Consider the following 15391-nt stretch of genomic DNA (forward strand, 5'->3'; position numbering starts at 1 on the left):
GTGCATGCGCGGAAGCAGTGAAACGTGAGCCGCGCACACGCAGTCACGTGTTACGTTCTACTCAGGATGCGAACGGGGCTCCGGAATGGATCCTGTTCGCATCCAGAGGTACCACTGTACAGCTACAACCATGGTGCTAGACACTCATCCCCTAAGTAGGACAGTGTATTTTTATTTTATTTTTAGGAACGGGGGGGGGGGTGCAGTGGCGGAGCTTCATGCTCCGGCACCGGGGGGCGGAGAGCAGGCAGGGCTGGGGCTGGCGTGCATCCCAGGGGCGTGGCATGCCGCCTGTGGGGGCATGGCGCCCAGCACGGGCGTGGGGGCAGCCATGATGGGACCCCACCAGGATCACGCTGCCGGGGGCAGTGCGCTCCCCCCACACTCCTCTTCCTCCGCCAGTGGGTGGGTGTGCTGAGTTCATTCCCAAAGAGCTTCTCTTTAGACACCCCATGGCTCCATGGGTGTAGCTGCCCCCCCACAAAGTAAATAAACAAAAATACCGTATTTTTCGCTTTATAAGATGCACCAGACCACAAGACGCACCTAGTTTTTGGAGGAGCAAAACAAGAAAAAAAATATTCTGAATCTCAGAAGCCAGAACAGCAAGAGGGATCGCTGCGCAGTGAAAGCAGCAATCCCTCTTGCTGTTCTGGCTTCTGGGATAGCTGCACAGCCTGCATTCGCTCCATAAGACGCACACACATTTCCCCTTACTTTTTAGGAGGGAAAAAATGAGTCTTATAGAGCAAAAAATACAGTACTTAACAAACCGATCAATCATGTAGCAGATAACTGAGTTCTGCCTTCTTACTAACATGAATCCTGCCCTCCCTAACATAAACCCTGATGACGCCCGTGCATGAGTCTTATGCTATTTTTAAGAGCAGGATGTTTTGCTGCAGCAGAAGCCACATGACAAGAACCATTACTGTGATGTGCGCGCACACCAAAATTCATCGTCCTCTCTGCGGCGCACGGGAGTTTTTCTCAGTGACTCAATGGAAGCGGTTGTGATGGAGACAGAAGCAGGATGTGAATGTATGACTCAACCTCTGAAGTGAAACGAAAGAGAAAGCGTCTGGGAATTCCAGACGGGGAAAGACCAAACCTGAGAAACCTAAGAAGAGCTTTGCCACCGGATCAGGCCAGCATCTTGTTCCCACGGTGGCCAACTAGGTTTCCCCAATGAGAATCCTCTAAGCGGGACCTGAGGACAACAGCAACACTCCCCTGTTGAGATTCCCAGCAATGCTAGCCATTATTATTATTATTATTATTAATTAAATTTGTATACCGCCTTATACTCGCAGGTCTCAAGGTGGTTACAACTTAAAATCGCAATATAAAAATACCAAATACGTAATAAAAATAATAACAAAACTATCCAATAATTCCCCCTCTCCCCAACACATTTTAAAAAGGCATTGGATGTCAATCAGCCAAAGGCCTGGTTAAAAAGGAACGTTTTTGCCCGATGCCTAAAGCTGTATAATGAAGGCGCCAGGCGAACTTCCCTGGGGAGAGCATTCCACAGACTGGGGGCCGCTGCAGAGAAGGCCCCGTTCTCATGTTGCCACCCTCTGGGCCTCTAGAAGAGGAGGCACATGAAGAAGAGCCTCAGAAGATCTCAGGGTCTGGGTAGGTTCACGTTGTTAATATTGTTTTATAGATATGAATGCTGTCGTACTTTGTGAATCCTATACTACGATCTTTGGTGTAACTGTGATGTTTAGCTTATTTTTTAGGGGAGTTTTTTTGCTAATAGCGTTACATATATGGTAATTGTTTTATTTGGAATTTGGGATTGTTTTACTGATGATCTGTTATGTTTTCCATACGATTTACGCCGTATTCGTGATGTTCCATTATCTTATTTTTATCTTTTGTTTGTAAGCCGCTTTGGGATTTATTTGAATAAATAAAAAGTGGCATAGAAATAGAATACAGTGGTACCCCGGGTTAAGAACTTAATTCGTTCTGGAGGCCTGTTCTTAGCCTGAAACGGTTCATAACCTGAAGCACCACTTTAGCTAATGGGGCCTCCCGCCGCCACTGCGCCGCCGGAGCACAATTTCTGTTCTCATCCTGAAGCAAAGTTCTTAACCCGAGGTAATATTTCTGGGTTAGCGGAGTCTGTAACCAGAAGCGTATGTAACCGGAAGCGTATGTAACCCGAGGTACCACTGTAATAGAATAGAAATGGAGAGAGGCGGTCCTTGAGGCATAGCGGTCCTGAGCCATCCATGGAGGGAGAGCATAGCCATCGTGGTTTGTGGCCTCTGAGCATCCTATCCTCCATCGGGGAGACAGAGCGTGCCAAGTTTCTTGGGAAGAAACCATGGCTAGGCATCAAAATGGGTGAAAAGTTCATTCAGGATAGGGAGAGGAGAGCCCTTCCTGAAGGCATCTGATTGGTTAGCATGGGGGAAAGGATTCTGGACTGGAGAGGTCTTTGCTGCGATCCGGCAGGGCTCTCGGGTCCTTTGCACTTAGTCACCCAAGAAAGCACGGCTAACACTAACAGAAAGAAATGTTACCTGGGACATCCTTCCTGTTTAAGAAAGTCCTCATGACGGCGATCTTGGTCTTCTCGAGGCCATCCTTCGTGCCACTCTTGGCCGCTTTCATCAGCTGGGTCATCTGCAAGGAACCAGGTGCAGAAGGAGTGAAATCAGCACAAGAACATAAGGAGAGCCTGGGCCGGATCATGCCCAGCACCCATCTCATCCAGCAATCAACCTCTTTTCAAAGAATTTCACAATTCAAAGTGTTGGTGCTGACCTTACAAGCCCTAAACCAGGCTTCCACAAACTCGTCCCTCCAGATGTTTTGAGACTACCATTCCCATCATCCCTGACCACTGGTCCTGCTAGCTAGAGATCATGGGAGTTGTAGGCCAAAAACATCTGGAGGACCGAGTTTGAGGAAGCCTGCCCTAAATGGCCTCGGCCCAGTATACCTGAAGGAGCATCTCCACCCGCATCGTTCGGCCCAGACACTGAGGTCCAGCGCTGAGGGCCTCCTGACAGTTCCCTCCCTGCAAGAAGCGAAGTTACAGGGAACCAGGCAGAGGGCCTTCTCGGTAGTGGCGCCCACCCTGTGGAACACCCTCCCACCAGATGTCAAAGAGAACAACAACTACCAAACTTTTAGAAGACATCTGAAGGCAGCCCTGTTTAGGGAAGTTGTTAATGTTTGTTGTTTTATTGTGTTTTTAATATTCTGTTGGGAGCTGCCCACAGTGGCTGGGGAAACCCAGCCAGATGGGTGGGGTATAAATAAATAAATTATTATTATTATTATTATTATTATTATTGCTGCAGCGGTCACCCAAACTACACAAAGGGTAACCCACAAGTGGGATTTGAGCACAAGAGCCTTTTCCTCCTCTGGTGTTTCTCCAGCAACTGGGATTCAGAAACATAGCTGCCGCCATCTGTGGATCAGGCTGTTGGCCCATCTAGCAAAGCATCCTGTTCTCACAGGTGGTTGCAGGAAGCCCAAGAGAAGAAGAGGAAGAGGAGGAGGAGTTTGGATTTGATATCCCGCTTCATCACTACCCGAAGGAGTCTCAAAGCGGCTAACATTCTCCTTTCCCTTCCTCCCCCACAACAAACACTCTGTGAGGTGAGTGAGGCTGAGAGACTTCAGAGAAGTTTGACTAGCCCAAGGCCACCCAGCAGCTGCATGTGGAGGAACGGGGAAGCAAACCCGGTTCCCCAGATTACGAATCTACCGCTCTTAACCACTACACCACACTGGCTCTCATGACATGCATGAGGAAGACATGAGGACGGCAGCCCTCTGCCACTGTTACTCATAAGAAGAGCCAGTGCAGATGGAAGAGGTTGATGGCCTGTCGGGTCCCTCTCAGCCTGTTCTCATGGTTTGTCAACCGGATGCCCCTGTTGGGAAACCTGCAATCAGGATTTGAACACAAAATCAAACTCTCCTACTTCAGCTTTCAGCAATTCAGATGCATCACGGACTTAGTATTTCCTAGCAAAACTCCCGCCAAGGAAACCGTACTCCTTTGGGGGCAAAAGCACAGGTCTTTTCCTCTCTTAATATACTCGGATAATCACTGGGGGGCGAGGGGGTGAGTTGCATTCAACAAAGGAGCTGCCGGGAGACAGGATTCCCCTGAATAGGAGTGATCTTCTCCTTCCTGCAGCCTTACACTTTTAAAAAGTCATTGTCAGTTTCTCATTTTTTTCCAGTTAGATAACCCGCCCTTCAAATGGGCTCATCATCATTCCCAGGGCAGAACTGCAAGGAGGGTCTATATAGGGTTGCACCCAACACTGGTTCTACACAGAGTAGACTTGTCGAAATTAGTGGACAGAACTAACTGCAGTCTAAAGTGGTACCTCGGGTTAAGAACTTAATTCGTTCTGGAGGTGCGTTCTTAACCTGAAACTGTTCTTAACCTGAAGCACCACTTTAGCTAATGGGGCCTCCCGCTGCCGCCACCCGATTTCTGTTCTCATCCTGAAGCAAAGTTCTTAACCCGAGGTACTATTTCTGGGTTAGCAGAGTCTGTAACCTGAAGCTTCTGTAACCTGAAGTGTCTGGTCTGGTCTACAAGAATTTGAATGCAGCCCATCTAAAGGTAAAGGTAAAGGACCCCTGGATGGTTAAGTCCAGTCAAAGGCGATTATGGGGTTGCAGCACTCATCTCGCTTTCAGGCCAAGGGAGCTGGCATTTGTCCACAGACAGCTTTCCAGGTCATGTGGCCAGCAGGACTAAACCGCTTCTGGTGCAACAGAACACCATGACGGAAACCAGATTGCATGGAAACGCCATTTAACTTCCCGCCACAGTAGTACCTATTTATCTACTTGCACTGGTGTGCTTTCAAACTGCTAAGTTGGCAGGAGCTGGAACAGAGCAATGGGAGCTCACCCCATTGTGGGGATTTGAACTGCGATTGGCAAGCCCAAGAGGCTCAGTGGTTTAGACCACAGAGCCGCCACCCGTGTCTTCAGCCCATATATTGCAAAACGACACAGGGTTGTTGTTGTTTTAAAGCACCTTTCTGCTAAAAACAGTGGTTTAAAATACTTGCCAAGACTTTATAAACTAGCTTGGATCTATAATGTAAGCAATATTTGCCAGCCCAAAAGAATAGCAAAGAGGGCACCAGGAAGCCTTCCTTGGAGATGTCATTGCACATGGTGAGGGGGGCATCTCCCAGGTTGCCCCCCCCCCACTTTATTTCTGATGGGTAGCTCATAGGAATAAACAGGGCAACAAAGGAGCAGGGAATATACCGCATTTTTCGCTCTATAAGACGCACCAGACCACAAGACGCACCTAGTTTTTGGAGGAGGAAAACAATAAAAAAAAATATTCTGAATCTCAGAAGCCAGAACAGCAAGAGGGATCGCTGCGCAGTGAAAGCAGCAATCCCTCTTGCTGTTCTGGCTTCTGGGATAGCTGCGCAGCCTGCATTCGCTCCATAAGACGCACACAGATTCCCCCTTACTTTTTAGGAGGGAAAAAGTGAGTCTTATAGAGCAAAAAATACGGTAAGTAACAAGTTCAGCTTTGGTAGGGAATCTCAGTGTTTTTGCCTTTAGCTCCAATCATGCCCCTTGCTTGCTTGGACGGCAGGGCCAGAGAGACAGTTGTGTGTGTGTGCTTCGAAACAAGCCAAGTGGTGCAGTGGTTAGAGTGCTGGACTTGGACCTGGGAGAGCAGAGTTCGAATCCCCACTGGGATAAAGCTCACTGGCGACCTTGGGGGGGGCAGTCACTGCCTCGCAGCATAACCTACCTTGCAGGGTTGTTGTGGGGATTAAAGGAGGCCAAGGAGGAGGAGAAAAGCCATGTACGCTGCCTTGCGCCATGGCATATAAATGCAATAAATAGTGTTTACAGCTGCTGTATTGCAGGGCGTTGGATTAGATTACTCTTGGGATATCTTTGCAAAGGTACAATTATGCTCCACCCACTTTGGCCTCTGGCCCCGCCCACTGGCTGGCAGCACCTCCACCCCACCCCTTGGAATGAAGAAATCGTCCCTTCCTGTGTAGGACGGCAAACTGCAAGGCGAAAAAGATGCAGCGTTTTAGTGTTTTTAGATTTTAACAGGTTAGTTTCTGCAAAGCTGAGAGAGAGAGAAAGAGAGAGAGAGACAGGCAACGGGTTGGCAGAAAGGAAGAGTGTGATTCGCGACCCAAATGCAGACGAAAAGTGGGGGGGGATCGAGGTGGGGTGCAGAGGAAAGACAGTACCTTGCCGTCGTATCTTTGCTTCAGCATATCTCTCCCCCCGACTTTCAAAGCCTGGATGTCCCTCTTAGTCCGGGAGTACCTCTCCTTCAACCTATGAAGGTCAGGAGAAAGCTGGCATTCACCCCCCCCCCAAAAAAAAACCAGCATGAGGATAGAGGAAGCCGCAGCAGCAAGGAGGAGGGAAGCAGAGACAGAAAAATCCAGGTAAGCAGACACACGATGCTCCAAGCCAAGACCCAGAAAAAAGGCAAAAGACCCCGAACCACCAGCAAGCCACCCTCAAAATAGCAGCGGGGTTAGGACAGCCAACAGCCATAAGCAGCCCTGACACAGCCTTTGACTGTCCAGAAGGGCCTCCATCCCTGATCCCTTATTTGAGTGGGTGTGGCATAATGGTTAGAGTGCTGGACCAGGACTGGGGTTTGAATCCCTCCACCGGGCCATGATGATCACTGGGTGTGACCTGAGGGAACAGTCACTGCCTTCTCTCATCCGAGCCTCTCTCACAGGGTTGCTGTGGGGATTAAATGAGGAGGGAGTGCTATGTATGCCACCTGGAGCTCCTCAAGAGGAAAAAGGTGGGTAATAACTGTCGTGTAATAAATAAGGAAACAAAATGTGGCTGGACTCTTTCACTTTCAGCAGCCCCAGCGGCCAGCATGGGCAACGGTCAGGGATAATGGGACTTCTAATCTGGCTGAATCCAGAGTGGTCACAGGTTCCCCAGAAGACAGGGTTGTGATGGAGGCAGCTAGGGTCAGTGAAGGTAAGCAATGAACTAGGGGCTATGAAAGCGAGTGATGGAAGGAGCTAGGGTCAGTGAAGGCAAGTGATGAGGTAGGGGTCATGAAAGCGAGTGATGGAAGGAGCTAGGGTCAGTGAAGGCAAGTGATGGAGGCAGCTAGGATCAGTGAAGGCAAGCAATGAAGTAGGGGCCATGAAAGCGAGTGATGGAAGGAGCTAGGGTCAGTGAAGGCAAGTGATGAGGTAGGGGTCATGAAAGCGAGTGATGGAAGGAGCTAGGGTCAGTGAAGGCAAGTGATGAGGTAGGGGTCATGAAAGCGAGTGATGGAAGGAGCTAGGGTCAGTGAAGGCAAGTGATGGAGGCAGCTAGGGTCAGTGAAGGTAAGCAATGAACTAGGGGCTATGAAAGCGAGTGATGGAAGGAGCTAGGGTCAGTGAAGGCAAGTGATGGAGGCAGCTAGGATCAGTGAAGGCAAGCAATGAAGTAGGGGCCATGAAAGCGAGTGATGGAAGGAGCTAGGGTCAGTGAAGGCAAGTGATGAGGTAGGGGTCATGAAAGCGAGTGATGGAAGGAGCTAGGGTCAGTGAAGGCAAGTGATGGAGGCAGCTAGGGTCAGTAAAGGTAAGCAATGAACTAGGGGCTATGAAAGCGAGTGATGGAAGGAGCTATGGTCAGTGAAGGCAAGTGATGAGGTAGGGGTCATGAAAGCGAGTGATGGAAGGAGCTAGGGTCAGTGAAGGCAAGTGATGGAGGCAGCAAGGGTCAGTGAAGGTAAGCAATGAACTAGGGGCTATGAAACCGAGTGATGGAAAGAGCTAGGGTCAGTGAAGGCAAGTGATGGAGGCAGCTAGGGTCAGTGAAGGTAAGCAATGAACTAGGGGCTATGAAAGCGAGTGATGGAAAGAGCTAGGGTCAGTGAAGGCAAGTGATGGAGGCAGCTAGGGTCAGTGAAGGCAAGCGATGAACTAGGGGCCATGAAAGCGAGTGATGGAAGGAGCTAGGGTCAGTGAAGGCAAGCGATGGAGGGAGCTAGGAGAAGTTAAGTGGAGGTAGCCAAGGGTGGTGAAGGCAAGTGACAGTCTAGTTCAGAGGCAGGGAACCTCCAACCTTCCAGGTGGACTCCAACTTCCCACATCTCCACAGCCCCAATGGGTCAGGGATGATGGGAGTTGTGGTCGGTCCAGCAACATCTGAAGAGCACCAGCTTCCCTGCTCCGTGCTCATTTGAAGCATGGAGAACAAATCAGAGCAGATATTGGTGTTCACTCAGACTGGAGTCCTAAGTTCCTAGTCCTCAAGGACAAGCAGGCCACACGAGCATTAGAACCACCTGGCTGCTGGATCAGGCCAATGGCCCATCCAATGGGGATCCGGCAAGCAGGACCAGAGCTCTCCCTGCTGGTGATTCCCAGCCACTGCTATTATGGGGCATATTGCCTCTGACAAGGGAGGTGCAAGATTCTCTCCCTCTCCTTGTTACCTTTGGCTGGAAAGAGACTTTGTGCTTTGTTGGTTCCGCCCCTGGCTTGCTCTCCTCCCCAGATTCCTCGCTGTAGCTCTCGAACTCGCTGGAGCTCCAGCCTAGATCTTCAGTCTCCTGCGGTCCGTCCTGATGGACATCTTCATAGATGAGGCTCTTGTCCGAATCTGGAAGGACGAGACAGGGAGTTAGCGAAAAGGACTGCAGAGATGCAAGAGTGGGCGCGACCTGGGAAGGATGGTGATATTGGTCCTCTGAAACAGGAACCTTCCAAGGGAGAGATGGAAAGGAAAAAGGGTGTGAATAGAATACGATGAGAGAAGACAGGCAGAGCAAGGCAGCCCCTGGAAGTGGAAGGAGGAAATAACACAGAGAATGAGGAATAATGTTTCCAGTCTGATGAATTAAGGCAGGAAAAGGCAGACACACTTTGCAAAACCTTCCAGGCTAGAGACCTTCAGTGCTGGAAATTAGAATCGTAGAACTGTAGATTTGGGAGGGACCCCCAAAAATCATCTAGCCCAACCCATGCAGTTGCTTTCCTGTAGCTTAGCCGGGAGTGAAATTAAAATAGAGGATCTACAGAACACTTACTATAGAGTTGTATTATCTTCCTTCGCCCGCACTAAGGGCGCATTGTGTACTTTTTTCTGCACAAGGAAAACAGGAATTTGAAAAAGCCACCCTACATCTCAAACAAACCCCGGTTTGGTGAATCGTCGTTTGATAAACCGTGGCTTGGAGTTCAGTGTCGATGAAGATGCTTTCAGGAAAACAAGTGCAGGTGGTTGTGATTTAAAATGAATGGGGAGGAGGGAAAACGGTAGTGCTCAAAGTAACAAGACACAGAACCTAGATAGGTAAAGGAGGCATTGTGGGAGGTGCCGTACCACGCTGGATCAGGTCCACATTTTCGTAAGGAACGTCATCATAGATCACATCTTCTGGGGCTGGGGAGTTAGCCTGACCACCTGGAACGACAGCAACACAAGGTGGGAAGAGGCGGTGGCTGGATTCGAGGCCAGAAAAAAATAAAAAAAAAAAAAACCGGGGAAATTTCTACTGCCCGGAAACTCTGGTTGAACCGGAAACACTGCACAGCATTTTCGCAACAGTGCCTGTGCACAGGACCACGTCGCTCGATCAGTAAGGAAGGGACAGCAAAGCCACGATGAGGACTAGAAGCTTGGGGTGCATGCTCACTGTTTGACAGAGTAGACCCACTGAAGGCAACTGGTGTGGCATAAGCAGGGAGGACTGTGGCTCAGTGGGTAGAGCACCTGCCTCGCGTGCAGAAGGTCCCAGGTTCAATCCCCGACAGCATCTTCAGGCAGGGCTGGGAGAGACCCCTGCCTGAAATCCTGGAGAGCTGCTACCAGTCAGTGCAGACAATACTAAGCCAGGTGGACCAATGGTCTGACTCAGTGAGAGGCAGCTTCCTATGTTTCCTTCTATACAGAACCACGAGGGCTAGAATATTGAGCCGAGGGCCCACATCAGTGACAGAACACCTGGTTGGCAGGCAGAAGGTCCAAAGCTAAACCCACACTGGCAGCATCTCCTGGCAGGGCTGAAATCCTGGAGAGCTGCTGCCAGTCAGTGTAGGCGATATTGAACTAGATGGATCAATGATCCAGGCTCCATATATGACACAGCATCCTATGTTCTGGGTTCATTCATTAAGCTGGGTACAACCTGTGGGTTTCTGGAATGAAACATGCATGTTTGTATGCTAAAGAGTCCAGAGTACTCCCCAAACCCCCAGATCCTAGAACTGTAGCATTGAAAGGGACCTCGAGAGTCATCTAGTCCAACCCCCTGCAAAGCAGGAATCACAGCTAAAGGATGCCAGACAGATAGGCACCCAACCTTTGCTTAATAATAATAAATTATTATTATTATTATTATTATTATTATTATTATTATTATTATTATTATCACCCCTCCAATCTGGCTGGGTTTCCCCAGCCACTCTGGGTGACTCACAACAGAATATTAAAAACACAATACAGTGGAACCTCGGGTTAAGAACTTAATTCGTTCTGGAGGTCTGTTCTTAACCTGAAACTGTTCTTAACCTGAAGCACCACTTTAGCTAATGAGGCCTCCTGCTGCTGCCATGCCACCGGAGCACGATTTCTGTTCTCATCCGGAAGCAAAGTTCTTAACCCGAGGTAATATTTCTGGGTTAGTGGAGTCTGTAACCTGAAGTGTATGTAACCTGAGGTACCACTGTACAGCATTAAACATTAAAAGACTCCATCAGGCAAGGACTCTTTCCACCCTCTAGTCTCTGCTTCTCAATTTGCATTGTATTATTTTATGTACTGTGGCTTGCCGTTGTTTTACTGATTATAGTTTAGAAATTATTTATTGTAACTGTTGAGTGGATTTCTGTTTAACTTTTATATGTTGTTATTATTATTTTATCCTATAACAATTGCTGAGTGTTACTTTTTGATGTAGGTTGCTTAGTTTAAAGTTTTGTTTTATTATCACATTTTTGTACTGCATTAGATTGCTAGATCTTCAGCTCGTAAACCACCTTGCATATTGTAACATAGAAAGACGGTATACAAATTAAAAAATGATGTTGATGATGGAAACTTCCCTAAACAGGGCTGCCTTCAGATGTCTTCTAAAAGTAAGATCGTTGCTTATTTCCTTGACATCTGAAGGGAGGGTGTTCCACAGGAGCCACCACCAAGAAGGCCCTCCGCCTGCTTCCCTGTAACCTCACTTCTTGCAGGAAGGGAACCGCCAGAAGGCCCTCAGAGGTGGATCTCAGTGTCCGGGCTGAATGATGGGGGTGGAGACGCTCCTTCAGGTATACTGGGCTGAGGCCGTTTAGGGTTTTCAAGGTCAGCACCAACACTTTAACATGAATGAATGACCGAATCAAAGAATCGTAAGATTGGGAAGGGTTCCAGGTGTCATCTAATCCACTCCCTGCAATGCAGGAATCAACACAAGGAATCCAGGCCCAAATGCCACATCCCCCAAGGCCATTACCTCGCCGGGAGTTCCTCCGTTTCCAGCTGTGAGTCCGCACCCCAGTTTGCGCGCTCCCGGCAATCTCCCCATTGCTGACGGCGCCCAGGAACCTGAAGGTAAAAAGGGACAACCTTGAGACGGGCTGATCCCTCAAGCCGTTTCCTCCGCACTCCACAGCCCAAAAGACCTGTAAGCTCCCGGCAGCTAAGCGCACCTGCCCTTCGCTTTTAAAAATACAGGCACACAAACAGGGGTCCTGTTCAAACTCAGGCTCAGAAGGAGGATAGCCGTGGGCAGGCAGTCAAGGACATTGTTATGTACTGTACTGAAGTTCTCACCCTGGGCCAGCAGGGGGATACTGTAGATAGTTTTCACTCAGGTCCACATATGCAAATAAGGGATTGAAAGTGACGTTCAGTGATTGGATAGTTACAGAAAATGGTTACTTTTGCGTTCTAGTGGAGCTCTATATAAGCAGGCTGGCTGAACCCTTCAGTTCAGTTCTGTTCTGGCCTGTGAATAAACAAGAGCTGTTTGAAGAATCGCTGTGTCGTCTGATATGTTCACCCACAACTTAACAGACATCCACCTCCAGATCTTCGCAATGTGGTTTCTTGGCAAACGCAGAAAGTCGGTGCTCTTTTACAGATGCTGCCAAACCGGTTTGCGACACTTTGCAAGGTTCTTGAATTCACAGGAGTGATTTTTAAAAAGGGTGTTCCGCTTTACAACCCAGGTCGGAGAAAAGCTGCTACACACACACACACACACACACACACACACACACACACACACCACTCCTAAGTGTTCTGGCCAAAAAGCAACATTATTACCCTGTTGAATCACCCTGAGATCTTATGATGAATCTAATAAATAAAACAGGTAAATTTGGGGATTTTTTTAGCTTAGAGAAAAGGCTAGTAAAAGGTGATATGGTAGACATTTCTAGAATTATACGTGGCGTGGAGAAAGCGCGTAAACAAGTTTGCTTCCCCCTCACTGGAATGCACAGAAGCTGAATGTTGGAAGACTCAGGAGACGCAAAAGAAAGTCTGTCTTCATGCGGCACAGTTAAAATGTGGAACTCCCTGCCACAGGAGGCAGAAATTGCCACCACCGTGGAAGGCTTTAAAAGAGAAGCAGACAAATTTGTGGAGGAGAATTAGGTTCCTGGCGGCTACCAGCCATGACCGCCAAGCCATGCCTCCACAGCTGGAGGCCTCAGTGCGTCTGAATACCAGTTGCAGGAAACTGCAGGAGGAGAGGGTGGTCTTGTGTTCGAATCCTGCTTGTGGATTTTGGAGCATCTGGTTGGGCAACTGTGAGAACCCTGAAGGGCGACCAGCCTGATCCAGCTGTGTACTCCTGTTGTTTTTAAGTCACAACTGACAACCACATGGAGTCTTAATTTGACTTTAGTGAAATTTTGTTCTATCAAAATATTTTAAACGTTAAAGTTTAAAACCCTAAATGATTCATGCCACAAATATGCATTCTTCCCCCTTGGAGGACTGGGGGGGCGGGTTTAAGATCGGCAAAAAGGGTCTTCTTAGTTCCTCTGCTGCTCTTAGAGGTTGGTTCAGAACAGGGCCTTCTTGGTGGCAGCCCCTGAGTTATGGAAGTCCCTCCCACAGAGCATGACTGATACTTTCTCGGCACAGCTTACAGCAAAAGCTGAGCGTGCAATTCCCTTCAGGGGTCACGTGCCTTCAGGGGTCACGTGGGCCGGTCCATTTGCAAAAGTGGATGGAAGCAACAGATGCAAATTTCACCTCTGCACATTAGGCTAGCTATTACACGCAAACAGAGTTCAAGGAAACTTTTGCAGCCAGGCAAAAAGCACTCCCGGAAGGTCAACTGGGGAGAGTGGATACATTTGGCCCCTGAACCTGAGGCTCCTCCTCCCCGCCCTGCTTTCAAGCATCTATACCTCACACTTGTGCCGAAAGAGCTCCCAGCACAGTTCCCCTGCAGCTACTCAGAACCAGAGGCTCTCTCCCCACAGGCTTGCTATCTAAGAGCAGCAGCACAAGAGGAAAACACAGTGGGGAGGGAAGAGGTTTGCGGCTTCGGTCTCAACACCTGCCCCGCCCACTACCCAAATCGCAGCAATGGGACAGACTATGCAGTGGGAGAAATTATCCCCAGATCAGCTCAGTTGACATACCCTTAAAGGCAGCTTGTGGGCCCCGAGTCTGCAGCTCCGGCTTCCAAAGGCTGCTGCGCCATTTTATCCTTGACTCCTTTCGCTGCAGTGGAAGGCGCAATTTCTCTGCCTCTTGCCTTTATGCTGACAGTGCCCAGGCAAGGCAGCAATCAATATTTCCGCCTCGCCCTCCTCAGCTGCTTTGCTCCACCCCCACCCCCACCAAGCTCAGCATCCTTCTGAAGATGCCAGGCCTCGCCTCTTGCTGGCTCTCTGCCTGCACACACACACACACACACACACACACACACACACACACACGTCCCTTAATGGCTGGGCTTTGGAAATGGATTGCTAAAATCCTCCCGTTGACAGAGGAGGAAAGAAAAGCTGGAGGCAGTGATGCTTTTGGGTACCAGCTGCTGGAAACCAGCTGCAGGAGGGGAGAGTAGCTCCTGTGTTCGAATCCTGCTTGCCGGTTTCCCACTGGACTACTGTGAGAACAGGATACTGGACTAGGTGAGCCGCTGGCCTTTGTGTGTGTGTGTGTGTGTGTGTGTGTGTGTGTGTGTGTGTTTAATATACTTTCCAAATTTATACATTTCACTGATTTTACAATCATTTTGACATTTCCAAAACTTGACTCCCCCCCCTTTCTGCAGTTCCTTTAATTAATTTTAATATCTTCTGCATATCCAAATTAATTTGTTCATTTATTCATCTACTTTAAATATATACTCTTATGAAACTGCAGGTTATTACAATAATCCTGCCCATGTGTTTATCTGTTTGCAATTTATCTGTAAATATTAAATCCAAAAGAATTTTCATTCTTTTATAAAAAGTTCGTTATCTTGGTTTCTTATTCTTCCGGTAAGCTTCACCATTTCTGCATACTCCATAAGTTTTTGTGTCCATTCTTCCTTTGCTGGAACCAGCAGACTGTGTGTGTTTGTGTGTTTATGTGTGTATTACATATATCAAAGGCAGTTGATAAAGGTAAAGGTAAAGGGATCCCTGACCATTAGGTCCAGTCGTGACCGACTCTGGGGTTGCAGCGCTCATCTCACTTTAATGGCCGAGGGAGCCAGCATACAGCTTCCGGGTCATGTGGCCAGCATGACTAAGCTGCTTCTGGCGAACCAGAGCAGCGCACAGAAACACCGTTTACCTTCCCGCCAGAGTAGTACCTATTTATCTACTTGCACTTTGACATGCTTTCGAACTGCTAAGTTGGCAGGAGCAGGGACTGAGCAACGGGAGCTCACCCCGTTGTGGGGATTCAAACCGCCGACCTTCTGATTGGCAGGTCCTAGGCTCTGTGGTTTAACCCACAGCGCCTTAATCCCTCAAGTCATGAGGTCTAGAAACTTGCTTCTTAAAGGGGGGAGAAATGAAAGCTACGACTGAGAAGCAGAATTCAGTTCCAATGCAGCAAGTCCCTTTCCAGCATAAGGATATGCAAAAGGGGTGCAAAGTGGACATGCTTGTTCGCTTCCTATAATAAGCATCTGGCTGGCCACTGTGAGGACTCGATGCTGGAATAGGATGCTGGATCTACACTGATTTGTAAAAACACTAAAAAAAACACAACCATAAGACAGCTCTCAGTGCAAATTTACATTGGCAAGGGATCGCTGCTCTACATCGCATTCTGGTGTCACATTTTTCTAACACATTTTTAACGTTTTAACTGACCAGTAAACCACCGAGCCTCTTGGGCTTGCCGATCAGAAGGTCAGCGGTTAGAATCCCCGTGACGGGGTGAGCACCCATTGCTCTGT

The 15391-nt window shown here is 48.6% G+C and overlaps 1 protein-coding gene across 8 annotated transcripts in view; it reads right to left on the reverse strand.

Moving 5' to 3' along the window:
- ARHGEF10L (Rho guanine nucleotide exchange factor 10 like) overlaps positions 1–15391 on the reverse strand; it is a 136244-nt gene that overhangs the window by 95946 nt on the left and 24907 nt on the right. For 4 of the 8 annotated variants that reach the window (XM_081870781.1, XM_081870780.1, XM_081870783.1 and 1 more), the window contains exons 5-8: positions 11480–11571; positions 9358–9438; positions 8468–8634; positions 2541–2643 (exon numbers count right to left, since the gene is read on the reverse strand). In XM_081870781.1, coding sequence (XP_081726907.1) covers positions 2541–2643; positions 8468–8634; positions 9358–9438; positions 11480–11571 — 443 coding nt within the window. Of the gene's footprint in view, positions 1–2540; positions 2644–6242; positions 6354–8467; positions 8635–9357; positions 9439–11479; positions 11572–15391 lie in introns of all 8 variants that reach the window. The other 4 variants (XM_081870777.1, XM_081870776.1, XM_081870779.1 and 1 more) reach the window with 2 other exon arrangements.

The sequence above is a fragment of the Podarcis erhardii genome, assembly GCF_964252035.2.
Source record: "Podarcis erhardii genome assembly, chromosome: 7".
Lineage (NCBI taxonomy): Eukaryota > Metazoa > Chordata > Lepidosauria > Squamata > Lacertidae > Podarcis > Podarcis erhardii.